This window comes from Macaca nemestrina, chromosome 12 (assembly GCF_043159975.1).
Source record: "Macaca nemestrina isolate mMacNem1 chromosome 12, mMacNem.hap1, whole genome shotgun sequence".
Taxonomy (NCBI): domain Eukaryota; kingdom Metazoa; phylum Chordata; class Mammalia; order Primates; family Cercopithecidae; genus Macaca; species Macaca nemestrina.
The window spans coordinates 13,213,116-13,240,843 of NC_092136.1; the positions used below are offsets into that span (position 1 = coordinate 13,213,116).

Consider the following 27,728-nt stretch of genomic DNA (forward strand, 5'->3'; position numbering starts at 1 on the left):
GATGCTGTAAGTATCCTCTGAGTATCTAGTGACATTGATGGTCTCAGAAAGAGGCCCTGCAGGATGAATCATGGAGGGGAAGAAGCACTCCCAACAGCACGTGCCAAGGCATGGAGGTGGGGAAAGAAAGGATGGGGTAGCTGTGGACATGAGGAAGGGGGTGCAGGGACTGGTGGTTGGTGCACTGGATCCTGCTAGGTTGGGAATCTGGACAGCTCCCATGGGCAGCAGAGACGCAGCAGAGGTCCGTGTGGCGGGAAGCGACAGGCTCAGATTCGTCTCCTCCACGGCAGAAGGTGGTGCTGAGGCAGCGAGGGACCCGACTTCCGCTCTTACTGGCTCTGACGTTAAGTTCCAGGCCTTGGAGGAGGCTGTGCTTTAGGGACTAAGGCCTGAGCCTGAGCGTAGCTTGCATCTTTCTCCCAGTCCTGGGGGACACAGCGCATGGGATAAGGCAGGACACGGCCTTCTTCAGAAAATTCCTCTGGGCCCTGCTTATGTGGAATACCTTTTTTGGTTTGTTTTGGTAACTCTGTGAAGCTTAGTAGCTTTTTTTGTTTACTTAGTAATAAGTTTTCTTTAGAGAGGTCTGGACGTGAGCCACTACAGTGATTACAGGACTGGAAACAAGGACTGAGAAGGGGCAGAGGAGTAAGGGTTTTTTTAGCCAGAAAAGAAGAACCTCAGCAGGGCTGCCAGGAGAGGTTGTGCAGAATGTTCACTGCACAAGGGTACCAGTGGAGGGGGCAAGGGTGGACTGAGATCCAGAGGAAGGGCTGTGCCTTATCTCAAGCCTGATGCCCTGGTGCTGAGATGTGTCTGTGGGGTGGGGTGGTGGGGAAGGGGTGATTCTTTTTCTTAGTCCAAAGAGAAATCTGGGCTCCAACTCCCGTCCTTTGAGGGTGGGACTGTGCAGAAGGACCACCATTTAAAGTTCATCTTTTACTGGTGAAGTTACTTGCCCAAGATCACATAGCTGGGGAGTGAGTGTGCCAGATCCAGACACTGGCAGTGGCCCCAGAGTCCCTGCGCTTAACCACAGCCTGACACTCTTCGTGCGCAGACACGGCACACATGGCCTTGTCTGTGTTTCAGTGGGTTGGGCATCGGGGGTGGGTGGAAAAGAGGGCCCTTTCCCCAAGCAGAATGGAATCACCCACCTATTTTCTCTGAAGGGCCGCAGGCATTTGTCTTTGGAAATCAAGCCCTCCTGGACCTGGGGGAGAGGAAACGTTTTCATATTGCTAATGATTTGGATCACCAAGGCTCTTACTGATCTGCCATACTGGGCTCCAATGAGATGTATTATCCCTATCACAAGGGCATAGAATTTGACTCATTTTCCACTCATGATGGTAGCCTCTCAGTGAGAGTGTATTACGCATCAGGTTCTGCGTTAAGCCTAGGCCTCAATGGAAGATGCTTGTGCGGTCCATCCCATGGGAGGTGCCCTTGCCTTGATACAGGGATATTGAGTTCTTAACATGTTTTAATGAGTATCCATTAGGTGCTGAGATGCTGAGGTTGAAGGGATGGTCCTGACCCCAGGAGGCTTGGTCAGCAAATGAGAGTAAGGAGTTAGGGAACAATGAAATGTAAACTTCTCTTATCTTAGGGTTTTGAGCCTTTTTTTTTTTTTTTTTTTTTTCTGTTTTTGTTTTTGTTTTTTTTTTGTTTTGTTTAAATTTCCATTTTTTTTGAGATGGAGTTTTACTCTGTTGCCCGGGCTGGAGTGCAGTGGCGTGATCTCGGCTCACTGCAACCTCCACCTCCCGGGTTTAAGTGATTCTCATGCCTCAGCCTCCCAGGTAGCTGGGGTTACAGGTTTATGTCACCACGCCCGGCTGAGTTTTGTATTTTTAGTACAGATGGGGGATTTGCCATGTTGGCCAGGCTGGTCTTGAACTCCTGACCTCAAGTGATCCACCCTCCTCGGCCTCTCAAAATTGAGCCTGTTTTAAATAAAAGCTATATGACCTTTGCCTTAGAGCCTACATTCATTTTTCCCTCAGAGGGGAAGGAAGCTGATTTTTATAAGCACTTACTGTGTGCCGTGAGCTTTGCGGAATCCACCTCATTCAACCCTTACCATAGACTGTAAGGCAGATGTCACTGCTCCCGCTCACAGATGACAACCCCAGGCTCAGCAAACAGAAATGACTGACCTCTTGGCCTGCGTTCTTCCCACTGCCTCCACTACCCCACTGTGCTTTCCTGGCCTTAGGGCCCTCGGGTCCCTAATGGACAGGCCCCCACACTGCCCGGGAAACGCAGCAGAACTGGAGGGGTTTCTTCTCTGAGGATTCTGGTGTCAGGAGATGGCAGCCCAGGCACAGTGGACAGATGGATGAGACATTCTCCTTCTCACGCACTTATCCTACACGCTGGTCACTCTCAAAAGCACAGCCCTAGGCACACTGGGGCTCACACTCTCTTGCACACATTGATTTTTTCACGTGCACTTGCATTGCCCTCTGGGCTTCTGCAGTCTCTTTCATGAAGCAGGGGTGGGTGGAGCAGGGGCTGCCGGCACTGATGGAGACTGATGCTACTTGAACTCCCGTGACAACTCACTCTCTAGCTGTCCCCGCCTCCCCACACCCCACCCCTAAACACACATGCACTGGGGCTGACAGCTATTTCCTCTCTCAGCCTCCGTCTCCCACCTCTGTCTGCCTGCTGCCTCTTGTCTAGCTGCTGTCAGGAGCTGACTGCCTCCGGGGCTGGAATCCTGTGCTCCCTCTGTACCCAGGTAAGGAGGCAGTGGCCCAGGGGCTGAGCGGCCTAGGGCCCTCTCTGGACCCACAGGAGAAGGCAAAGTTTTACCAGGTGAGAGGGCTGTTACCAGCTAGATTGGCAGAAGGCTGAGTTTACCAAAGATTGGAGGGGGACTTGGTGCTCAGAGGAGGGAAGGACTAGCTTCTTTGAGGCATTAACTAGATGTCAGGTACCAGGAGAAACCACTCAACTGTCTGTCAATATTCACAAGCAGTCTGGGTGGGAAGATGACACCAGCAGGCTTAAAGTAACTGGCCTAAGGTCACGTAGCCAGGAAGCCGAGGAGCTGGGATTCAAACCCAGGTCTTGGACTCCCACAGCTTGCACTCTCTGGCCGCCTCTTTTTTTTTTTTTTTTTTTTTTTTTCACCTGCCAAAGCTGGACCTTAGCTGCTGGGCTCCTGAGAATCTTGGGAGGCCGGGGGCTGTCTCTATTGAGTCAGAAGGACTGATCTGGCGGTTCCCAAGGATGGCAGGACTGTGCTCTCTGATCATCCCCATGGGACTTGGAAAAGCAGCAGCTGGTCTGCAGGGAATGTTTCAGGGCAGACAGTGGGTAGCACTTGGCTGTCTGCTGGGAGTGAAGTCCCAGCCCCACCGCTGCTGCTGAGGAATGCGGGGCAAGTTGCTGTGCTTTTCTGACCTTCATCAGTTTCTTCTGAAAAATGGGGTCTCATAGGTCCATTGCAAGAGTAACTGCTCTGCATATTCTAAAGCCTAGGAAGTGCCCATTCTCAGGTAGCACAGGCTCCTTTTCCATCTACCTGCAGATTCCCAGCTCCAAGGGGCTCATCTGCCAGCAAAATTCTAGTTTGATAACCCAGGACCCCACCCTATAGAGGACTGTGGTCTCTAGAAGGGAGTGGGTTTTCTCATCCTGGCCAACAGTGTTTTCCCTAGAAAGATGAGTACTAAAGACCATTGCTCCCCTCTCCCACTTTCCTTCTTCCTCCTCCATCCTCTCTTCCTTGGAACAGGGGAAGAGGAAAGAGCACAGGCTGAGCATGAAACTTGCTCCTCCACATGTTTGTGCTGTCTGGGTGGCTCTGGGCCAGTTATTTAACCACTTGAGGCTCAGTTTTCTCATCTGTAAAATGGGATGGAGTACTAGCACCATTCTTCTAGAGCCAGAAAGACAGCACCTATTGAAGGACCTACCATAGTACCTGGAGTGTCACTGGTGCCCAGGACAACCCGAGTCCCTGTCCCTGGCTACTTGCCCCCTGCCTCCTGCATGGGGCCTCATGCAATTTCTTCAGCCCTCACTGACCCTGACCAGCCGCACATCAGATGGTCTTCAGGCTTTCAATGAGGATGTGAGCATGCACGTCTTATTTCTGGATGAGTGCGCGGGGGAGTAAGTGAATGAACAGGGCAGAGAGCGCTGCTGTGGCTGCTCCTGAGCGGGGAGAGATCTTTTGGCCCCATTGGGCCTGCAGAGCCCCATGTGGGAGTTCCTCCTACCCAGCTCTCCTGGCTCTTATCTTATTTCCTCTCCAACTATCAGAGGAGGGGCTGGTTCCACTGTTCACAGTCAACACATCTAACCAGCCACCACTGAGTGCGGGGAGCTGCACGGAGCAAGGTCTGGGGGTGCTGTGGGTGGGAAGGGGCAGCATCTCCATCCCCCAGGCCAGCAGGACCCTCTTGCCCTAGTTGTGGGGACTCCTTCACCCGCCAGTGCTCTGGGGATTGGAAAAAGAAGTCCTGTGGGCCTGACCTTGTTCCTGTTTCTCTGTGTGATCCTAGACCGTTTGCTTCATAGTCATCACAATGACACTGATACAGCGCTTGCTGTGTGCCAGGCCATGTTCTAAATGCTTTTATGTAGTAACTCATTTAATGCTCCCAGTAACTCTATGAGCTAGGTGCTGTTATGACTGACATCCAAGTTTTAGATTCAGAAAAAGGCTCAGGAAGGTTAAATGACTTGCCCAGGCACAGCAATGCTGGGATGTTACTCCCCCCGCCCCCACTGCCCAATATATTCATGGGTCACATTGGCATCTCCTGGGGACGGTCCCACCCCAGGCCTCTCTCTTGGTTCCCCCGTGGCCCCTGCACTGCCAACCTAGGCACCTCCTTCCCTCCACTGCAGAACCCCACGATGTCCGCCAACGCCACGCTGAAGCCGCTCTGCCCCATCCTAGAGGAGATGAGCCATCTCCGGAGCCACAGCAACACCAGCATCCGCTACATCGACCACGCGACCGTGCTGCTGCACGGGCTGGCCTCGCTGCTGGGCCTGGTGGAGAACGGAGTCATCCTCTTCGTGGTGGGCTGCCGCATGCGCCAGACCGTGGTCACCACCTGGGTGCTACACCTGGCACTGTCTGACCTGTTGGCCTCTGCTTCCCTGCCCTTCTTCACCTACTTCTTGGCCGTGGGCCACTCGTGGGAGCTGGGCACCACCTTCTGCAAACTGCATTCCTCCATCTTCTTTCTCAACATGTTTGCCAGCGGCTTCCTGCTCAGCGCCATCAGCCTGGACCGCTGCCTGCAGGTGGTGTGGCCGGTGTGGGCGCAGAACCACCGCACCGTGGCCGCAGCGCACAAAGTCTGCCTGGTGCTCTGGGCACTAGCGGTGCTCAACACGGTGCCCTATTTCGTGTTCCGGGACACCATCTCACGGCTGGACGGGCGCATCATGTGCTACTACAACGTGCTGCTCCTGAACCCGGGGCCTGACCGTGACGCCACGTGCAACTCGCGCCAGGCGGCCCTGGCAGTCAGCAAGTTCCTGCTGGCCTTCCTGGTGCCGCTGGCGATCATCGCCTCGAGCCATGCGGCCGTGAGCCTGCGACTGCAGCACCGCGGACGCCGGCGGCCCGGCCGCTTTGTGCGCCTGGTGGCGGCCGTCGTGGCGGCCTTCGCACTCTGCTGGGGGCCCTACCACGTGTTCAGCCTGCTGGAGGCGCGGGCGCACGCCAACCCCGGGTTGCGGCCGCTTGTGTGGCGCGGGCTGCCCTTCGTCACCAGCCTGGCCTTCTTCAACAGCGTGGCCAACCCGGTGCTCTACGTGCTCACCTGCCCCGACATGCTGCGCAAGCTGCGGCGCTCGCTGCGCACGGTGCTGGAGAGCGTGCTGGTGGACGACAGCGAGCTGGGTGGCGCGGGAAGCAGCCGCCGCCGCCGCCGCACCCCCTCCACGGCCCGCTCGGCCTCCTCCTTAGCTCTCAGCAGCCGCCCCGAGGAACGGCGGGGCCCCGCGCGCCTCTTCGGCTGGCTGCTGGGCGGCTGCGCAGCGTCCCCGCAGAGGGGCCCCCTGAACCGGGCGCTGAGCAGCACCTCGAGTTAGAACCCGGCCCGGGTAGGGCAGCGCTCACACGCGAAAGCATCACCAGGGCACTGCGGTTCAACTTGATATCCGGACTCCAGCCGTAGTGATCAAAGTCGGAGGGGGCGGGACCCAGGCATATGCATTTTAAAGCGCCCCGGGAGACTCTGAATCTTTTTCAGAAACAGTGAGTTAAAGCAGTGCTTCTCAAACTTTGATGAGCCTGTGAAAAACCTCGGGGGTCTTGTTAAGTGCAGGCTGATTCAGGAGGCCGGGGCCGGGTGCTGAGAGTCTGCATTTAACAAGCTCCCAGGCCGCGAAGCCAGTGCGGCAGGTTCACAGAGGAGGCCTGGAGTAACACAAAGTGAAACTCGTAATAGACTTCCCACACTAGGGCTGTGGAGTCGGAAGGGCACACGGGCGTCTCCCTGGAGCTCAGTTTTACCAGATGATGGGAGAGGGAGTCTTATGTTAAACCAGCTATGCATTTTTGGAGAAGAGAGAGGCAAGGTTTGAGAAGCACTGTTCCAGTCGGCCCTCTTTATTTAGCCAGTGCTTACTGCCCTAGACGCTTTATCCCACAATCTTAAGGAGCAGCTTCTATTAGCCAGTCTTACAGCTGAGCACATTCTGGCTCAGGGAGGTTAAGTGACATGCCCAGTTTCAGGACTAAGGACCACAGGGGTCTGCACTGTAACCCTAGGCATCACATGCTCAATGACTCTGGTGAGCGAGGACATTCTCTGACTTACTGGAGGGACCTAAGATGCTACCCTGCGACCCAGCACTGCCCAAAGTGCTTCCAAGGCAGAAGCAGCAGGGGATGGCGTGGTCAAGCACTCGGGAAACCTGGGGCTAATCAAATCCAACCGGGGAAATGACTAAGCCTTCGGTCTTTAGAATTTGAATGGGCACAGCAACTCCGAGACTACAGCACGTGTCATTTCTTAGCTGAGCTGACCAGCCTCCCTGCAGGCCTGGTATTCTGTGGGATACCACTGGGTATCCTCTGGGCACTGGTAATCCCAAGATCTGTGCAGCCCCCGCCTCCAGGCTGCATGGGGCTGGGCAGCTACCATTTCCCATTTGTGGGTAGAAGGGGTAACTTGCATTTCTGACCTACCACTTCCACTGCACCGCGTCTCATTCCTCCATCTGCCATGGACTTGGGGTCAGAAACTGCTGGGTGTGAGCTCTGCGGCCCAGGGACTGAAAAACTGGCGCCAGTGAATTCTGCTTGGTGGATGAAACGTCAGTGGAAGAAGCAGATGAGAAACTCTTGAGATCTTGGTCCTGTATTTTTTTCTGCCACCAAAGCCAGGGTCACTGAAGGCCTGGCCCACAGCAGGCGTTGAGCAAAGGGAACAGTGAGGTGCCCAGCTAGCTGTATTGACACCCTGTATTGACACCTCACCCCTGCTCCCTCCTATCCCTTCCCCCTTTACTCATAGCACTTCCCCCATTGGACACGTGGTGCATTTTGTTTGTTTATTATGTTTCCTCTCCATTAGAATGAAAGCTTCTCGAGGGCAGGGACTTTGGTCTATTGTCTGTATTTGCTGGTGCCTAGGATTGTGCCTGTATGCAATAGGCACTCAATAAACATTTTTGCTGTAGACTGGACAGGCATGAGTTAGTCAGATTCTCTGGGGCTTCTGCAGAGTCTGGTTTGGAAAAGGAGGTACTGGGGAAAAACTCTGCTCCCCGCAACCTCACCATTTTAATCTTTCAGTGTTGAAAAGTGGAGAGGAGCCGGATTCAGTTTGCTGGGGACAGAGCCAGTGGGGTGTGGAGGTGCTCAGAGCAGTCTTTGGGAAGGTGTGGGGGGAAGCTGGGTTCCCAACTGCCAGCCTCCAGGCCTGGGATGGACCTAGCATGCTGAGAAAGGGCATACACCACTGGGGGAGTCACCTGCCAGCCACCAACTCACTGAGGAACCAGAAGAATTGCTGTTCTTGGTTTGAAGGCACTTGGAGGAGAGGAAGGAGGGATGGGGGCTGAATCTCTTCCCGCCCCCATCTCTGCCAGGTCCCAGGTCCCCTCTGGGCTTCTGTCCCACACAGACCTGCCTGGAAGCCTTCAAAAGCCGAGGAGCCCCGGTCGAGGTGGGGTCCCTGTTCTGCAGCCACGGGGTTGGAGTGCTGCCTCCAGCAGAGGCGTCTGAGCAGCGGCCTGAGGTGCTGTGTCTGACATGATTGTTGGCCATGGAAGGCCTCGGGCTGTCCTGAGCTCAGATCTTGGCTGCTGGCCGCTGGGGCGGCTGCTTCTGCAGCAGGGCCAGGGTGTCCCGCTTCTCAATGGAGCGCAGCTGCTTCTTCTTTGCCCGCTTGAGCTTGGCGGGGTTTCGGATCTGGGGATGGTATGAGGGGAGGGCATTAGTGTGGCTGTAGCCTTGGTCCAAATTCCCAAGGGAGAGGAAGCTGCCCCACAGGGGCCTGAGGTCACAGCATGACAGTGGGGGCACATGAGGCAGGGGTCGAGGCCCTGGTTTGCACCCCCAAGCGGGGCAGAAAGGCAAGGGGGGAAAACGAGACACTCACCACTTGGACGACTTCTGCCTTCCGCTCATTCTCCAGGCGGCGTTTCAGGTTCTCGGCCTGGCGCTGTTTCTTCTCCTGGAACATGCAGAAGGGGATTTGAGTCGGGGAGCGGAGGCGGCCCTGGTCTCCCAGACCCCAGAAGAGTGCGAGCCGGCAGAATTCCCACAAGGGGAAAGGCCCTCTAAACCAGGATCCAGGTTGGTGATGTGTGGGTGGAGGGCCAGCAGGAGCAATCCTGTGCCACGGTCTAGTGCCAGGGGCCAGTGCCAGGGGCCCACTGTGGTGCAAGCTCCTGACAGCACGTTGGGAGGTGGGTACGGGACAGGCAACTGAGAACAGGGGCTGAGACATGGGGGGTGCCCACCTAGAGATTCACGCACATGCAGACAGTGGTCCCTTGGGCCACCCTCATCAACTGCCAAGGGAGAAAGGGGTGCTGGCCCCTCCCCCATTCCCACCCTCTTGGACGGTCCCCCCCTCTTCCCCTGGAGTCCCGCTGCAGCAGAATGCCAGGTAGGGGTGAGGGCTGGGTCCCTGAGATTTTCGCAGGTGTGGGGCTGGGGAGGGGCTGTACTGCACAGAAAAGGCTCTGGAGCTATCTGGGCTGGGTTCGAATCTTGATCCTGTTATTTCCTAAACAGATGACCTTAGCAAAGTCTGTGCCTCAGCTTCTCCATCTTTAAAGTGACAGTGACCACAGTATCTACCTTGTAAGATAGTTTTGAGAAATCATTGAGGGAATGCACATGCAGGGCTTGGAGCAGCCCCTAGCTCCTTGGGCACACTGAGACTCTCGATGGAGTCTGTCTTGGGAGGGGAAGCCCAGTGCTCTCTGGCCATGCTGACTGTGTCCCTCGGCAAGGCCAGGGTGGGGACGTCGGCTCCAAGGCTGCTGCATGGTTAGGTGTCTCTGCTGGCTTTGGTGACTTGGGGTAGCAGGGGTGGCCTAGGCCCTGGGGGAGGAAGGAGAAGTGAGCCGTGGCCTCTTGTGGTCAAGGCAGGCCTGGGCTGGGCAGGAGTACCTTTGCAGAGGACCGTGAGAAGTGAGACGGCAGCTCTCTCTTGCCCAAGAGGGAGCCAGGGCCACACAGGAAAAGAGATAAGGCCTCAGTATACAGTGGCAGACACACCGTTCCTCGGATGTCAGCTGTAAGCTGAGCTGGGGTGACTTAAAGCAGGGGACAGAGACTGAGTGACTGGCCCACCGCTTTCCTCAGTGGCCAGGCTGGGAGCACGGGCTAGGGATGAGTTGTCTGAATCCCGTTCAGCACTCCTCCTACACCCCTGGGGTCATTAGAGGAGTGGAGGAAGAACCTCCCACTGATGTCTCTGCCCTGGGGGGCAGGTGCTGACCAATGCCACCCCGCTTTCTCTGCATGCTGCCTGCTAAGCATGGCCTCTTCCCCCCACCCCCACCCCCGCCCCCCCCTGCCCCCTCCCCCGCCCCCACCCCCCACCCCCACCCCCGCCCCCGCCCCCCGCTGAAAAGTTCCTGGGAGATGTGGGTGAGGCTGTGACCCTTTACAGGGGCTTCCTGGCTCCGGGATGGGTGACAGGGGACAGAAGTGGAGGAGAGGTGTGGGGGCTGCTGCTTGGAGAATGACAGCAGCCATACCGGGGACATGGATTTCCAATCTGCAAGCCCTTCCCAAGTGAGTAGGTTCCAGCAAAGGGCCCTCGACCCCATCTCACTGATGGCCCTACCCCCCAGGGCTTCCTCCTGGGCCTCTCCCCATGGCCTGCTGCTGGTCCTCCCCCTCCGTCCCTGTCCCTGAGGATCTCTCAGCAGCCCAGGCTAAACTGGATGGTCCCCTGGGCCTCCCTGCCCTGTGGTCCCAGACTGCACTTCTGCTTCTGGCCAGGTGCCCTTCCTCCCTGGGGCCTTCAGATTCAAGAACGTTTCTTAACCAAGTCGGCCTCCCCCAGGCACCCGTGGAAGCTCCCGCCTCAGGTTGTACCAGCAGACACCAGCTCAGCCTGGCTGGGCCCTCACCTGGCGGCGCCTCTCCTTCTCCTCCTCCAGGTGACGGGCAAAGTCCTTGGCCAGCTTCCTCTCCTGCCGTTCCTTCATCTTCCGCTGCCACGACGTGCGCAGGGGCTTGTCCTGAAGCATCTGGGAGAATCTGAAAGGGGGAGAGTGGGTGCGTACAGGGTCTGTGGGGCGAGCGCCACCCATGCCCTGTCTCTTCTCAGCCGTAGGCTCTGGACCTTCTTCCCCAGAGGCCAGGCAGAACCACCTCCTTGATGGCCCGACAGGCAGCCCTCCAGGTCTGCAGAAACTTGGGGTGGGAGGGAACCCGGATTGTGCTGGCTGCCATTTCTCAAGCCTTGGCTACATGCCTCTGAGGTGGGTACTCCTGTCTTCTCCACTTACGGAAGAGCAGGCCAAGGTGCGGAGAGGTTAAATAGCTGACTAAAGATACCTTGTTCCTAAGTGGCAGTCAGGACTCGAACCCTGTCAGCGACTGCAGAGTCCAGGCTACGCGCCCCCTGCTGTAAAGTTCTGCTGCTTCCGCCAAGCGCATTTGGCCCGGATGTGAATGCCTCTGGAGGTGGGGCGCTCACCCCCTATGGAGGCGGCCCATTCCATTTGAGAGCAATGTGAGTGGTTAGAGTTCTGGGTAATGATTCAGAATCTTCCCCGCCAAGACTGGATGCGGTGGCTCATGCTTGTAATCCCAGCACTTTGGGAGGCCAAGGTGGGCGGATCACATGAGTCCAGGAGTTGGAGACCAGCCTGGCCAACATGGCAAAACCTACCAAGCCTACTAAAACCTACTAAAGTTTCTACTAAAGATACAAAAATTAGCTGGATGTGATGGTGTACGCCTGTAATCCCAGCTACTTGGGAGGCTGAGGCACAACAATTGCTTGAGCCTGGGAGGTGGAGCTTGCAGTGAGCAGAGCGCGCACCACTGCACTCCAGCCTGGGTGACAGAGCAAGACTCTGTCTCAAAAAAAAAAAAAAGAAAAAAGAAAAAAGAAAAAGGAAAACAAGAATCTCTTCCCCCAGTTGGAGACAGAGTGTGCATCAGGGCTCTCAGGGAAATCTGAAAAGAGCGACGATGATTTTAGAGTTACAGGAGAACTGAGCTCATCTCCATAAGAATGCATACTATAAGGATTTATGAATGGGATGATATATCTAGGATGTACTTTAAAATATTTCAGGGAAAAAAAATGCCAAGGATCGGCCGGGCGTGGTGGCTCACGCCTGTAATCCCAGCACTTTGGGAGGCTGAGGCGGGAGGATCACCTAAGGTCAGGAGTTCGAGACCAGTTTGACCAACATGGAGAAACCCTGTCTCTACTAAAAATACAAAATTAGCTGGACATGGTGGCGCATGCCTGTAATCCCAGCTACTCAGGAGGCTGAGGCAGGAGAATCGCTTGAACCCGGGAGGCGGAGGTTGCGGTGAGCCGAGATCGCCCACTGCACTCCAGCCTGGGCAACAAGAATGAAACCCCGTCTCAAAAAAAAAAAAAAAAAAAAAAAAAAAAAAAAAAAAAAAAAAAAAGAGCCAAGGATCAAAGATGAAACTAGACTAGTAAAATGCTGAACTGTGTTGATGCTGATAATGGGGACTTGAGAGCTTTGCTCTCTCTTTGTATGCTTGAAAATTTCCATTCAAAAAAAGTAAAAACGAAATGCAAAGAAGTGTCTGGTGGCCTCCGCATACTGAAGTTAGGCCTTTCTCTTTTAGATTCAAGGCCCATTTTGGTGTCCCTCGGCCGACTTCTGGCCCCAGCTCCCTGATTTCCTTCTCCCCTTCTCAAAGTCCTGCCACCAGCTCCCTGATTTCCTTCTCCCCTTCCCAGGGCCCTGCCACTGAAGGCCTGGCCTCCTAAGCACTAAGAATGGGGTGCCACATGGACCTCCCCCATACTGTAAAGCTGGGCTTCCCAAGCTGGGGTACAAGAACCCTGAAGGGACAAGGTGGTGGGAGCCTAGAGACACACAGAACCACAGGACACAGCGCTGCATCTCTGTGGAGCAGGGCTGTCAAACAACTTTCTGTGATGGTGCAAACATTCCACATTGACATCGTCTAATAAGGTAGCCACTAGTCATGGGTGGCTGCTGAGCGCTAGAAATGTGGTTGGTGTTGATAGAGAAACTGAATCGTACATTTTATTTAATTTTAATTAATTTAAATTTACATAGCCACATGTGGCTGGCAGCTAAGGTACTGAGGCAGGGCAGTTCCAGACCATCGGTTCTACCTGTGTACTGAAGGAACTCAGGCCTGGGTTCCAAGTCCAACCACTTACCACCTGGGTGACCTTGAGCAAGGTAGCCTCTCTGAGTCTCAGCATCCTCTCCAGTGGACATGAGAATCATTCCTAACCCAAAGGGTGGTAGGAGATTTAAACCTATTATGGAGCACATAATAGGTGCTCCATAAACGCTACTCCTCAGAGAAGTCAGACAGCTTGCCCAAGGGGCACTACGGAGAAGGTGGCGTTTGGCATGAGCATGAAGGCAGGGCTGCAGCCAGGTCTCCCTCAGCACACACGCTTTCCCAGCTGTGGCTGTCTTCCTCCCTGCAGCAGGAGCTGCTTCCCATCCATCTCCCGGTTCACTCACCATCCACTGAAGCTGCTCCCTCAAAGATCCTAAACATTCATTTAGTGGCCCTACGGGGCCCCTCTCCACAGACCTGCCTGCAGCTTCTGAAGCTGTTTTAGTTCTCTTGCAACAGCCTCCTTGTGGGTTTCCCTGCCTTCACCCCTGCCGGCCTATGTCTGTGTCCAGTAGCCAGGCTGATCTCACAAGTCAGGTCATTTCATTCCTTTGCTTGACACCCTTCCATGGCTCCCAAGCTCACTCAGGAAAGCTGGAGTCCCTGCAGGGGTCACCAGGCCCTGCTGTCTCTCTGACCTCATCTCCTACTGTTTCCCCTTCTCCCCCTCATTCCAGCGGCAAGACCTCTGGAATACTTCTCAAGCGGGAGCTTGCTCCAGCCCCAATGCCTCTGAACTTCCCTTTCCTCTTGCCTGGATACTGTTTCCCCAGATCTCTGCCTGGCTTCCTCTGCTCAGGCCTCTTCATCTGCGAGGCCATCTCTGACCATGTGACAATACCCAGCCCTCCCTGTTATTCTCTGGTCCCTATCCTGGTTTATTTTTCTTGAAAGTCTTTCTTCCAGACATATCATGTGTGGACTTGTTCTTGATCCGTTTCCCACAATTACAACGTTTGCTTCAGGAGAGCAGAGGCTTTTGGTTCACAGCCATGTTTACCCCAGATCTGAGCAACTGGCTGATGAATGAACGAACTACCTTCTGTCCTCATTCATCCACTTGTTCAGCTTAGTGCCTGCCCGGCTTTGGGCTCTGGGGGATCTAGTCATGAGAGGTAAGTCCCCACTCTCACACTCTCACGGAGCCTCTGGCTTAAAGGATAACAGGCAGTCAATAAGAATCACGGAAATAAATAAGCATTTGTGCAAACAGAGGTGTCACAAAAGAGAAGGACAGCACGCGATGAGAACATAAAGCACGGGGACTTAACCCTCGCTGGATAAGCCAGGGAGGCTTTTCAGAGAAGGTGACATTTGAGCTGAGCCCTGAAACATGAGTGGGGGACTGGCCAAGGGAAGAGCCTTTCAAACAGTGGGAACAGCACGTGTGAAGGCGCTGAGGAAGGAGGCAGCATCACACACGGGGGAAACATGGAGGGGACGTCGGTGTGGAAGCTCTAGTGATGGAGGGGAGAGGAGGGTGGGCCTGCCGGCCTCATTAAGGAGGCTGGAGTGCGTGCTCTGAGTGGGCAACAGCGAGTCAGGAAGGGTCTGCAGTTGGGCAGGGAGCTGAGACCACAAACCCTCTCTCCAGACTTCTTGGTCAAGTGATCTGTGGCCTCCTACTCTGCTCCAGCTGCTGATTCTGTGTCTTGTGCGGGCCCCTCCCTTCTTCTCACCTGTGCATGGGCCCCCTTGAGCTCAGCAAGCCCATCTCACCTGCAGCATGAGTACCAGGACCCAAGCTTCACTCGCTCAACTTGCTCATCACCCTCTTCCCACCTGGACCAGCCTCCTCCAGTTCCACATGGCCATCAATGGCCCGGCCATTCTCCTGTGACCCGCTGGGACAGGGCAGAGGGGTAGTGCCATCATCCACTTCTCCAACAGCTACAGTCACTCTAGCTTCAAAGTCTCTCTCATGGGAGACTTGCAATAAATTACTCTGTAAGCCTCAGTTTCTTCTGTTGAATCAGGGGTGGGGGGATAATACCCACAGCCTAGGGTTTTAAGGGTACAAGAAAAGGGCCTAGCACGAAGCCTGGCACAGAGTCAGCTTCCTCCCTAAAAACACCCCCCTTCCTCATGGCCCCTCACAGGCATGCATCCCGGACTCTCCCCTGTGGCTCCCATTAGCTTGAATTGGAACTGAACCCCACACCTCTCCTTCACGGCGGCCTAAACTCTTCCTTCTTCAGACGAGCCACTTCGTTCCTTCCTTAAATAAGCATTCATTGAGCATTTACTATGCTCTTGGCCCAGAAAGACAAGAAAGATCTCGTGCCTGCCCCTTAAGAAGGTTGCAATCCAATTCAAGGTGGATCTACAGGGATTGGGTAAAGGAGTTTTGCACACAGCCTTCGGAATCAGATCTGTGCTCAGATCCTGTGCCTACCACTCATTTAGCCTCGGTTTCCTCACACAAAAAACAGGAATACCACCACCTGCTTCACAGAGCTGATGTGCAGATTAAGTGTGATGATACGTGCTGTTCCATGTTTGAAAGGCTGTATATAATCAGTGCTCAGTAATACTTTTCATCTTAAAGGCAAATAACTGTAACAGACTATATTGGATGAAGACTTCACTGCTTTGATCAAGCAATGGCTGGTTTACTTGCTTCTGCCTCACTCACTAGAGAGGGCAGACAACGGTAAATGTCTGTTGAACGAATACACAACTGAGGTGCTACAGGAGAGGCCCATAGGGACCCCGAAGAGGAAAGGCATCAGAGAAATTGATCTTTGAGGGCCTGGCCACCCCCCTCCGGGATCCCAGGTCATTTTACCACATTCTGATTGTAATTACCTGTTTGCTGACACCCTCACTAACGTGAGCTCTCTCTAACCCTGGGGCTATTCTCCAGGCTGCAGCAGGGCAAAGGCGGGGTCCCAACACCGTAGAGAACGCCACCCCTGTCCAAGCTGTCCCTTACTTCACCTTTTCTTGGAGCGGTCCTTCCAAACTCGCCCCGATTTGGGCTTCCCCTTCGGGATTACAGGAAGCTCCTCTTTGTTCAACTTCTTGGACGCTGGGGCCTGGGATGAAGAACCTTTTCGCTTCTTTGCCCCGAGGCCGCCTGTCACCGTCTCCCCAGCTGGAGGTGGCTTGCTCGGCTCATGCTGACCCCGCGGGGAGCCAGGTGCCTTGGGTGTCAGCTCCAGTAGTGGCTGAGAGGGCTCCGGACCGGGAGCTTGCTGACCGGGGTAAGGCTCTGGTGATCCTGGGCCCGGCGGTAGCTGATGCTGGGGGGCCCCCGGGGTCAGCTCCTCCTTACTCTGGGCCAACTCCGAGGCCAGTACTCCCTGGTCCTGAGAACACTTTGATGCCTCCTCACTTGACTTCGGCTGACATCGTGGGGATTCAGGACGGGACTCCGACTGTCTTTGAGGCGACTCCAGGTGTAGGTCTTGCTGACGCTGGGGGGACCCTGGGCCTGGCTCTGGCTGCACTTGGGGGGACTCCAAGCCTGCACCCTGTTGCAGACGGGGTGATCCTGGGCTTGTCTCCGGCGGTCTTTCCGGGGACCCCGGGCCAGCTTGCTGCACACTAGGAGGAGACCCAGGCTCCCTCGTTTCTTCTGGGTTCGACTGCAACTCCACAAGGGCCTGTCTCACCCGCGAAACTGAGGTGAGGCTCTCGGGGGATTCGGGCCTTAGGCCTCCCAGCCGTCGGCTGCGCCTTAGCGGTGTATCCATGCCTTAGCGGGTAAGTTTCCACACCCCTGCACACGTGCAGACCCCGCCGACAACCGGCGCCTTCCTATGACGTCATGAGTCGCCACGTCCGTGACGCGCAGGAGGGGCTGTTGCTGAGGCGGCCGTGTTGGTGAGGGATGCAGAGGCGGGACTGGGAGTGGGGTGGGGTGGGGCTCAGCTTGCGCATGCGCAATTCGCGCGGGTTTCGTTAAGTGATTGATGAGCCAGTCTTTTTTCTAGGATTCGCTTTTGCCTTTCTTGCAAAGTTTCCTGGGGAAAGAAGAGCGAGCACGTAGGAAAGGGAAAGTGGGAGGACCCATTTCAGGGAGAGAACAGAGTTGAAAAAAGGTCCGAGGAGCCTTAGGCAAGGCCCGATGGAAGTTTTGTGGCCAACTCCGGTGCAGTTGGGCAGGGTCCTGCCCTCCTTGGGCCTGTTTTTGCACTAGCTTCGTGCATCCCAAATGACCCTGTCGGAGTCCTCCTCCCAGCAGCCTGAGGGAATGCTACCTGGGGGTCGTGGAGGTGGAAGATCGGTCTTTTCTGTGTTAATTGTTCACACTCTTGCTTCTCCCGTCCTGTGCTTCCGTATATAATCCATGGCTCTCCCTTTTCAGCCTTTTCAACGTCTATGAGTGAAGCTGAGGTACCAATAAGATGCAGCACCTTTGTCCTGTGGCTCACCTGGGCCCTCGACCAGCTGCGTACGCTCCCACGTCCCTCTTTTTCTGCCCCAGTTCTAGAAACAGGTTGGATCATCTCTGATCTTCCTTTCAGCCCAGACAGTGGTTTTTGCCCGTGTGTCAACCTGCCTCGCCTCCCCTCCCTTCCCTTGCTATTCAACTGTAAATGTACTTTGCTTACTGAGCACTTTGGGACCTCACCAGTGAGCAGGTGTTGCCTTCTGGACCTCCCAGGGCCTAGAGAAGATGGGATTGGGAAATGTCGGGCTGTGTAGACCTTCCTGTGAGACCTAGGAGTGAGGCTTTGATTTTCTTACAGCATGCTTCTTAGGAAGAACATCTTGGAAGCGGCCCAGTTGCGTGATTATTGGGACTGCCTGGGGTTGGCTATTAGAGGTCCCAGGGCCCCTGTCCAACATTCCAGTGGTTTCTTTTGAAACCATTCCATTGTTTCTCCAGCTGGGGGCTTGCGAGAGGGCCTGGGAAATTGTCCAAGAATATCAGGAGTCAGAGTGTCCTCAACTTCCTCATGTTCCCGAGCTAAGGAGACCCCTGCAGGGGGACTTCGCCTGCCTTGCTACTCCTCCCCTGCCATGCAGCTCTGTCCACAGAAGAAGCAGCTGGGACACCTTCTCGCCCAGCTCTTCCACCCCTCAACTGTCAGAGGAGTGAGTTCTGTTCAGTTCCTTAAATGCCCTGCCCCTGCCTAGAGATCCCAATGATCCGACACTCAGAACCAAGCCTGGCAGGCATTGCCAGGGTGCTGGAGGAGACTGTATGCCCCTCTGCCCTGCTCCAGTCCCCCTAGGCTTGCCCTGCCTCCTAAGCTCTTGTCCCCAGCTGGAGGGATCACTCTCCAGTGCCGACTGGATCATATCCTAGTCTAACCTGAAATACTTCAGAGAGTGATCTCAGGTTTTCACCAGAGAGAGGGAGATGTTTTTCAGAGGAGGCCTTTGGGTGTCCCCCTGACATTTGGAGGCACTTTGTCAACCTCAGCATCAGGTGGGCTCTGGCCCAGAACCCCCTACTCCCACCTGAGCTCAGTTTGTCATTGTCATTATACGTGGTGTGCAGAGGCCTTGAGTAGACTCCTGAAATTTTCAGAAGAGCCTGGTGTGGTGGTTGCTGTTGGGACCCTGTCCCCTTACACTCCTTTGCTTTCTTTTAAAAATTATTATTTTTGAGACAGGGTCTTGCTCTGTTGTCCAGGCTGGAGTGCAGTGGCACAATCACAGCTCACTGCAGCCTTGACCTCCGAGGCCCCAGGGAATCCTCCTGAGCCTCCTGAGTAGCTGGCACCACAGGCTCATGCCACTATGCCGGGCTATTTTTATATTTTGCAGAGACGGGGTCTCCCTGTGTTGCTCAGGCTGGTCTTGAACTCCTGGGCTCAAGTGATCCTCCTGCCTCGGCCTCCCAAAGTGTTGGGATTACAGGCATGAGCCACTGTGCCTGGCCGCTCCTTTGCTTTTATTGCCGCTTTCTACATCCCAGCTTTCTTGCCTTTGGGTGGTAGGATACTGAGGAGCTTCTCTGCAGCCCCCAGAGTCCCCCAGCAGGATTGAACTTGTATTGCCCACAAAGGTAACCTGCTCATGCACCCTCTTTTGGCTTCATCCCTGTCTCATTTCCCCATTTTCTTATAGATGCTTGCTGGGGTCATTTTCAGAGGAGGCAAATATTGTACTTAATCCTCTTCTCAGAGTTGGCTTCTGGAGAAAGCTAGCCCGAAACACTGGTGCCGGCCATGATTGGTCCAGGCGTTGTTTCAGGCACTCTGCAAGTACAAATCCATTTCTTAATGCTTCTCCCAACAATCCTGTGAGGCAGGTACAGTTGTTATTACTCCCATTTCACAGATAAAGAAACTGAGAGGCTGCGTGTGGTGGCTCACATCTGTAATCCCAGTACTTTGGGAGGCCGAGGCAGGCGGATCACTGGCGGCCAGGAGTTCAAGACCAGCCTGGCCAATATCCCAAAACCCATCTCTACTGAAAGTACAAAAATTAGCTGGGCGTGGTGGCAGGCACCTCTAGTCCCAGCTACTCAGGAGGCTGAGGCAGGAGAATTGCTTGAACCTGGGAGGTAGAGGTTGCAGTGAACTGAGATCATGCCACTGCACTCCAAGCTGGGCGACAGAGCAAGACTCTGTCTCAAAAAAAAAAAAAAAAAAAAAAAAGAAAGAGAGAGAAAGAAACGAAAAGACTGAGGCACAGAGAGGCTGAGACACTTGTAAAGTTCACACAACAAATAAGTGGTGGAAGCAAAATCCATACTAGACTGTCTGATTCCAGAGCCACAACTCTTAACAGTAAATCTGTCTATTACCCAGGCAAGGAAACAGACATGGGAAGGCTAAGGTGCTTGCCCCAAATCAGACAGCGACACATTCAGGAGCCAGGATTGTGGTTCCAGAGGTGGCATGCTTAGCTGCCTTGCAGCTGCCCCCACGTGGGCCCTGCTCACCTATTCCTCACACTGATCCTGGTCTGTGTGCTGGGAGGTGCTGGGTACCACCTGGCACACACCATCGTGCAGAATGTGCCAAATCAGCAATACCAGCTTTTTTATGTAACCTGAGATCTGCTGACTGACGGAAACCAAGCGCTGGCAGATGGACGGAAGATAGGAATCAGGTGTTCTCCTCTGAGTCATTGACCTCCCCTCAGCTAAGGGGTGCTGCGGTTGAGAGGGTCTGACAGTTCCCAGATGTCAGGGACCTGGGTCCCCAAGGCTCTCTGTTCAACGCCTAGCCTTGCCTGAGATACTTCAGAGGGTGATCTCAGGTTTTCACCAGAGAGAGGGAGATGTGTTTTAGAGGAGGCCTTTGGGTGGGTCCCCAAACACTTGGAGGCACTTTGTCAGCCTCAGCATCAGGTGGGCTCTGGCCCAGAACCCCCTACTCCCACCTGAGCTCAGTTTGTCATTGTCATTATACGTGGTATGCAGAGGCCCAGAGGAGACTCCTGAAGTTTTCAGAAGAGTCTGGTGTGGTGGTGTACTTGCAGAGTGCTTGAAACAATGCCTGGACCAATCACTGCTTGCCCCAGTGTTTCAGGCTGGGTTTCTCCAGAAGCCAACTCTGAGAGAAGGACAGGGAAAGGGCCCCTGGCGGTCACCGGCAGCGTTAACTGAGCACTTACCATGCATTGTTTCAAGCACTCTGCAAGTACAAATCCATGTCTTAATGCTTCTCCCAATAATCCTGTGAGGCAGGTGCAGTTGGTATTACTCCCATTTTACAGATAAAGAAACTGAGAGGCTGGGTGCGGTGGCTCACGTCTGTAATCCCAGTACTTTGGGAGGTCGAGGCAGGTGGATCAGTGGATGCCGGGAGTTCAAGACCAGCCTGGCCAATTCAACAAACACATTTTGTTTTTTTGATTTTACTGACCAGCCTGCGGTTCGGGAGGGTGATGTTCAGCAGGAGCGCAGTGCTCGATATGTGTTTGTTGAATGAATCGATCCTCATTATGACCTGACAGGGCTGGGGTGACCATCCTCATTTTACTGACCAGGAAATCCCACTCCCAGAGAGGCTGCGCTTCAGGGCCAGGGTGACACGAGGAGAGGGTCCAGGGTGAAGTCCGGAGCTCAGGGCTTCTTGACTCTAAGCCCTAAACCTCTACCTCCACCAGGCCCAGGACTGGGACATGGGGCCGACTCAGTCTGGGGTGTCATTGGCAACCAGGATGTTGCTGAGCATGGCAGGAGTGAAGGCAGGACCCAGATGCACGGAGGTGCAATTGGGCCTCAGCTAATCTTCCTTGTGCCGCAAGGATCCAAGCTGCTCTGTCTTTCGCTCAGAGCTCTCTCAAATATTTGAAGTCAGTTTTCTTGTAGCTTTTCCAGAATTGTCTTTTATCCAGGTTAAGCATCTCCCGTTCCTCCCATAACATGATAAGTCTTTGGGAAAGACACCAGTTCTCTACAATGCTTCCAGAATGTGGGGCCCAGAGCTCCTTCTGGCACTAAGGTTAACTGCCCCATGGACAGCTGAGTGGATTTGTCACCTCCCTCCTCCATGATCTGTATCAGTGTGGCCAAGATTGCATTCAAGCCACCCCATGGACATCTGATTGAAACCCTCAGTCTGGTTCCCGTGGCTGTCCGGCTCCCTTGCTCCCAGCACCTCCTTGCTCTGATCTTGGACATGAACTGTGGCTTTCTTGGATAGTGCAGGATTCTTCATCTGTCCCTGCTGCATTTTGTTTTTACCTCTCTGGGAGTCCAGCTCACCTCCTTCAGTAGTTACCCCCACTTTCTCTTTTGCACGTGTGAAGAGCTGCTTCTAGGTACCTTGAATCAGGTGCCACTGAGAACATGGAACAGGACCAGGGTGATTGTGTGAGTTCTTATCGTGTGTGCTTATCTCAGAGGCTCATCTGTGCTGCACGCTTCCAACAGCTCACTATCAGTTTCAGGTCCTTGAGAGGAGGTGAGAAGAGACCTCAGTAGAGGGGCCAAAAGATGGGGGAGGATGAAATGGTACTTGGGACCCCAGCTTGAGACCTCCCAGCTGCCCCTACAGGGCATTGCCAGGGTACAGAGAAGCTGCCTGGCCTGGGAGAGGCCCACTTTGCAAAGCTCTCATGTATCTGCCCCTGCTCAGGGCTGAGGAGAGCAGAGCTTATCTCCTGATCCTCTCACAGTATCTGCAGGTTCTGCTGAAACAGGAAGGGGCCAGACCTGCTACTCCCAGGTCACCATGGGGAGGGGGAAGAGGAGACAAGACCTCCTCGCCCTCCTCAGGCACCTGCCAGCTTCCACAGCCTTTCCAAGGCAGGCCAAGAAGAGGTGGGGTGGGTTGGGTAATGAACACCTGAACCAGATGGAAAGTAGTTAACTTAAGAAGGGGGCGTGGCATCTCATACCCCATTCTAACCTCACCCCAGTGTGTCCAACAGCAATGCTTTTCAAACTTCAGTGAATGTTGGCATCATGGAGGGGGTGTGTTAAAACACAGATTCCTGGGCTCCAACACCCCCAAATTAAGATTCATGATTTTGCATTTCTTCTTTCTTTCTTTCTTTCTTTCTTTTTTTTTTTTTTTGAGATGGAGTCTCACTCTCTCGCCCAGGCTGGAGTGCAGTGGTGTGATCTTGGCTCACGGCAACCTCTGCCTCCCGGGTTTAAGCGATTCTTCTGCCTCAGCCTCCCAAGTAGCTGGCACTACAGGCATGCACCACCACGCCAGCTAATTCTAATTTTTGTAATTTTGGTAGGGACGGGGTTTCACCATGTTGGCCACGCTGGGTTCAAATTCCTGACCTCAGGTGATCCGCCCGCCTTGGCCTCCCAAAGTGCTGGGATTACAGGTGTGAGCCACCATGCCAGGACTGAATTTGCATTTCTAATAAGCTCTCAGGTGCTGCTGCTGCTGCTGCTGGTCCACAGACCACACTTTAAGGAGCAGTATCTGGTGGGAAGGAATGAGCAATGCAAGAAGAGCTTTCTTTGCCTTCTGTCTAGGGCAGGGGCTGAGTTCACCATACCATCGTTCATTTATTCACCAGTCTTTTTTGAATGTTTACTTCATGACAGGTGTCACGAAGAGGTCCAACAGGGAAGAGGGCAATCATGGTCCCTGCCTTTGTGGATCTTACGGGATCTTGGAGGCACAGATAATAAACACCGGAATCTGAAAATTATCCTTTGAGGAAGGCTGAGCAAGGATTAATTCCCCTATTTTACAGGTGAGGAGATGGTATCTCAGAGAAGTTACCTGACTTGTTGAAAGTTACCTAAATGTTAAGTCACAGGACTTGAACTCAGGACTTCTCAACTCAGAATCTGGCCCCTATTCCCTGGCTATGAGCCATCTCAGCTTCATGGGGCTGCATTTAGATGGGAGAGCTATAGACCTTGTGATTATGTTGCCAGTGGGTGAAAGCTGTGGGCTTCCTTCCCGTGTGTGGAAGAAGAGCTTAGGCAGACAGATGGGTAGGCACACATGTTTACATCCCATACATATGGACTCTCAGTTCCTAAGACCTGAAAAATCACAGTTTCATAGTGAGTCACTTCCCCTCCCTTCCTCTCTGTTCACTTCTCCCTATTCTCTCATTTCCTCTAATCTTTGGCTTCCTCTCTGTTCACTCCTCCCTGTTCTCTCATTTCCTCTAAAGCTGTGACCTTGCACAGTGGGAGATCTGCCTAAGTAATGGTCATCCCTTCCAATCAATATGATGGCTTCATCTCAGTGGTAACCCCTGGAGACCCTGCCTTGGTGACCAAGGAGGAGCATACCGGGAGCAAATTATGAGACCTTCCCAGAAGCATGGATCAGCTTGGGTCCTGCTTTCTTGATTCCTTGGTTTCTGTTGACCATGTGATAGGGAAAATCTCTGCTTTCTCTACCACTGAGTTTCTCTGACACTCTAGTGGTGACCAAAACCAGCCCCAAATCTGATTCAGTGGGCTCATACAGTGCCAGGTTGGTGAGGTAAGCCCTCCCCTGAGTCAACAGTCTCCCTTCTCTGTTCTCATGGAGCAAACAGAACGTGAGCCCCCCAAGGACGGAGCAACTCCTGGACCCCACTGGATCAACAAGGCTTGTTCTTCTGGATCTCAGATGCCATGGCGCATTCTTTCAAAGGACGGTTATAGAAACAAGCAGATCATTTCCCCAAAAAGGCCCATTCCCACGTTTACCGATGGAAAGGTACGTCACTTAGGGTAAGCTTTCCGGACATAGGAGTGGTCCGCAGTCTTGATGAGAACACATTTTATTGCAGTGAATTAAACATCATAAAAATGGATCAGTTCCATTGGCAGTTTAAATGATTGAGATTCTTTCCAGAGTAGCTACGAAGGCTTTGGCAGATATTACCCCATTTAATTCTCTGAGATTCTTTCCAGGGTAGCTACAAAGGCTTTGGCAGATATGACCCCATTTAATCCTCACAGCAACCTCACGGGGAAGTTAATATTGCCGCACTGTTTCTCAGAGGTGGAGAAATTGCCCAGGGACGGGCAGCTGGTAAGTGGCACAGTGAGGGTTTAAATCTAGCACTGTGCTTCCAAAGTGTGTACAGTTTCACCCACACTGCTTTGCCTCTGTGTTTTAGGCACTTGACCTGAATCAAGAATGAGTCTCCTCTCTAGCCCAGGCCTAATTTTTCTATTCTTTGAAAATAAGGCAGAAATTTCAGATCATTACGAGTACCTGCTCTACAGGGCAGGGGCTGATCAACTGAAGTGTTGTTCTGCTGCTGTTTTCTTCTCTGCTCCAAACCAAGGATTATGCAACACTCAGATATTATCTTCTGCTTGAGTGGTTTTTGCTCTCTGCTTTCAAGATGACTCTGGGTAGATGAAGATATCCCACTTGTTCGGAAATTAGACACAGGTCGTGTAGAACATTGCGTTTTCCCAAGTTGGCCTCAAAAGTATCTCCTATCCATGTGCTCTTACCGTGTGACCTAGATACTCCCTTCCCTCCAGTAGTGGGGTCTACACTTCAAACCTGCACGGATCTTTGTGATTGCCCTGGACAAGGATGGCAGGACTGTTGCCATGTGACTTCTTCATGTTATTTGCAGAGACAGAGTCTTACTCTGTTGCCCAGCCTACTTAGATCATAGCTCACTGTAGCCTCAAAATCCTGGGCTCAAGCGATCCTCCTGCCTTAGCCTCCTGAGTAACTGGGACTACAGGTGGACACTGCCACACTTGGATAATTATTATTATTGTTTTTTTGTTTGTTTTTTGTTTGTTTGTTGTTTGCAGAGGTCCTGCTATGATCCTGCTATGTTACCTAAGCTGGTCTTGAACTCCTGGCCTCAAGCCATCCTCCTGCCTCAGCCTCCCGAAGTGCCAAGATTACAGGCATGAGCCACTGCACACCCAGCATGCCATGTGACATCTGAGGCTAGATTATAAGAATGTCGTGAGCTTCCACCGGGCTTTCATGGACAAGATGCTAACTCTTGGAACTCAGCCACCATGTTGTGAGGAAGTCCAAGTCATCCCACATGGAGAGGCATGTGAAGGTGCTCTAGCTCACAGCCCAGCTGAGGTCCTGGCTGACAGCCTGCATCAGCTGCCAGGCATGAGTGAAGATGCTTCCAGATGATTCTAGCTCCCTCTCATCAGATCACTCAACTTGGATTCTTCCCAGCAGAGGCTCCAGAAATCATAGAGCAGAGATCACCTCTTCCTGCTCTGCTTTGTCCAAGTTATGGGCTGTAAAATCTATGAGCATGATAACATGATTGTTTTACACCAGAAAGTTTTGGGGGTGGTTTGTGATATAGCAACTGGTACAGAAATTATTTGCTAACAAGCAGGCATCTCTCTCAAGGGGGAAAGTCTTATGGTCATTTTTGCGCCCTTTACTGGGGCAAATATGATTGGTAGGGACGATGCCCATCATAGCACCATTGCTTCATCAGAGGCCATTTGGATCAGTGAGCCCTTCCGTGTTCTTTAGTGACAATATGTTAATATATTTTACTAGTCCATTTCCTACTGACTAGAATATCAGTTCCCTGTGATAAGTTTTCCCCCATTTTGTTTGTTCCTATATCCCCAAAACCCAAACTAGTACAGTTGCTCCTCAACTTATGATGCGGTTACCTCCCAATAAGCCCACCACAAAGTTGAAAAATCCTAAGTTGAACCATCTTAAGTTGAGGACCATTTGTGCTTGGTAATTGCTCAATAAATAATTGTCAGATGAATGGTTACAAAACAAACATCAAGTGGGCAAACGCTTTGATAATGATTCCTGGAGAGAATTTTGCTAACATTGCCATGTTCTAGTTGTTATGATAATGTGAAATTACTTTCTGGATAAGGACAAGTTCACATTGTGGTGGGAATTTCTGGAGAATAATAGTTAAATGTTCCCACTTTTTCTTGAAATAGAGAACACAAAAGAATCATTAGGAAAGGTATGATGAGTATTAGGGGCACGTCAGGTCCGTACTTAGGAGTTTGTTCAAGGAGTGATTCGAGTCAACCTTCCTTTGTTGCCTGGCATATGCTGGCTATCATAGGGACCACAAAAAAGTGGAAGATGTAGATGCTGTCCTCAAACTGTGTTGAGTCCAGCTGGGGAGAGATAAGATTGGAATCTATATACAGATAGTCCAATAAGGCAAGCTAGGTCCAGTGGTGAAACTGATAGGGTTTCACCAGCTGAGGCCCCCAAGGGTGAGAGAATGTCAAAGAAGACTTCCTGGAGGAGGCAAGTTAAAGGGAATTAATGGGTTGGGCAGGTGGGCAGCTTCCTGATACACTAATCAGAGGAACACTGAAACCACAGGGATCCATCAGAAATCTGCTGCCTGTTAACTCAGGTTTCCACCTGCAGATTCTCACGTAGCTGGTGGAAATGAAACTGACGTCCCTTTTGCCAAAATAGACAATGCCCCTAAGTAGAAAGAAAAGTTACTCCTCCCCAGCACCAGCCTACCTCTGTGTGGGTATTTCTGCAATGTGCATTGCAAGTTGCTGCATCCACTGGCCAGCCTGGCTGTGAGATCAGCCAGCTGGCAGCCCCGGCAGTGGACATGGCTGGGCAGCCTGAATTCTGAAACCAATTAATGCACTGCAAATAACTGTTTACCAAGAAGATATCTGCAAGCCTTAAAAAATATCTCCTAAAAAGTTGTCCACCTGTAGTCCCAGCTACTGGGGAGGCTGAGATTGGAGGATTGCTTGAGCCTACATGTTTGAGGCTGTGGTGAGCGATGATTGCATCACTGCACACCAGCCTGGGCAACCAAGTGAGACACTGTCGCTGTAACCGCAAACGCCTGAAAACAAGCAATAAATGTGTCTAGAATAAGACATGTTATTGCTTCTGCAGTAATTTCTGCTATTTACAAATGAGGGAGAGTGGGTGAGCAATGCTTTCCAGTTGTGAGTCAGGGAAGAATCGGGAAAGACAATTCCAAAATCAATTCCTGTTGACAATTCCTGTTGGTGTGTGTAATACATCTCCATTTTGAACATGAAGAAAGGGGGTTATGATTTTTATTAATGTGAAAATGACTTCTTGCTATCCTCACTCAGTTGAAATGAAACATATTTGATTATCAATTTGGAAGGGTGCCAAATTTTTAGTCTGCCCCCAGGCGCCCGAGTGTTTCTGATCTGTCCTCCAAGCAGGACCTGTGGCAGGCCACACAATCCTGTTGGTGACATAAGACTAAGAATTCATGTGGAATAATCTCGAAATGCCCCAAAGGCCATGATTAGCACCTGGAGTGAGGAGAGCTCAGGGTAACCACAACTGGAGGAGCAGGTGTCAATGGAAGCCCAAAGCTACCAGCTTAGTATCTCTGAACCATGACATTCCTGGCTGTTCCCTCCTTGACCAATTCTGTTCCATTCTGCAGATAAATATCTTTCCAAATGCAGCCTTGAGTGGAACTGACCCCGCTGGTACCAGTAGCCTCAGCAGGTGCCCGCAAATATCTGAGACTGGTATCTGCCTGGCCAGGGCATTCATGAATTCTTTGCCCAGAGCAGGTGCTCAAGTTCCATGCTCGATGCTTC

General features: G+C 52.9%; 2 protein-coding genes and 2 long non-coding RNA genes across 6 annotated transcripts in view; 3 read left to right on the top strand and 1 right to left on the bottom strand.

The window, feature by feature from the left end:
* LOC105464640 (prostaglandin D2 receptor 2) overlaps positions 1 to 6,172 on the top strand; it is a 29,134-nt gene extending 22,962 nt beyond the window's left edge. Inside the window, exons 1-2 of one of the 2 annotated variants that reach the window (XM_011712677.3) lie at positions 2,656 to 2,752; positions 4,876 to 6,172. In XM_011712677.3, the coding sequence (XP_011710979.1) occupies positions 4,885 to 6,075 (1,191 nt within the window). In that variant the 5' untranslated portion in view covers positions 2,656 to 2,752; positions 4,876 to 4,884 and the 3' untranslated portion in view covers positions 6,076 to 6,172. Of the gene's footprint in view, positions 1 to 2,655; positions 2,753 to 4,875 lie in introns of those variants that run through there. The other variant, XM_011712679.2, reaches the window with a different exon arrangement.
* Positions 6,173 to 6,229: 57 nt separating this feature from the next.
* On the bottom strand, positions 6,230 to 16,622 carry LOC105464641 (coiled-coil domain containing 86). The gene is made up of 4 exons (XM_011712680.3): positions 15,779 to 16,622; positions 10,588 to 10,717; positions 8,595 to 8,669; positions 6,230 to 8,404 (listed from the first exon to the last, which is right to left on the bottom strand). The coding sequence occupies exons 1-4, from the start codon at positions 16,534 to 16,536 to the stop codon at positions 8,285 to 8,287; spliced, it is 1,083 nt and encodes a 360-aa protein (XP_011710982.2). The 5' UTR covers positions 16,537 to 16,622; the 3' UTR covers positions 6,230 to 8,284.
* A 12-nt stretch (positions 16,623 to 16,634) lies between these two features.
* On the top strand, positions 16,635 to 27,006 carry LOC105464642 (uncharacterized). 2 transcript variants are annotated; one of them, XR_011610535.1, is made up of 4 exons: positions 16,635 to 16,666; positions 22,764 to 22,915; positions 23,713 to 23,897; positions 24,951 to 27,006. It is a non-coding gene; the product is annotated as an uncharacterized lncRNA (long non-coding RNA). The 2 variants fall into 2 exon arrangements; XR_976902.2 differs by lacking the exon at positions 16,635 to 16,666 and adding an exon at positions 20,476 to 21,657.
* Positions 16,738 to 19,086, top strand: LOC139357438 (uncharacterized). The gene is made up of 3 exons (XR_011610536.1): positions 16,738 to 17,571; positions 17,676 to 17,884; positions 18,866 to 19,086. It is a non-coding gene; the product is annotated as an uncharacterized lncRNA (long non-coding RNA).
* Positions 27,007 to 27,728: the final 722 nt, after the last annotated feature.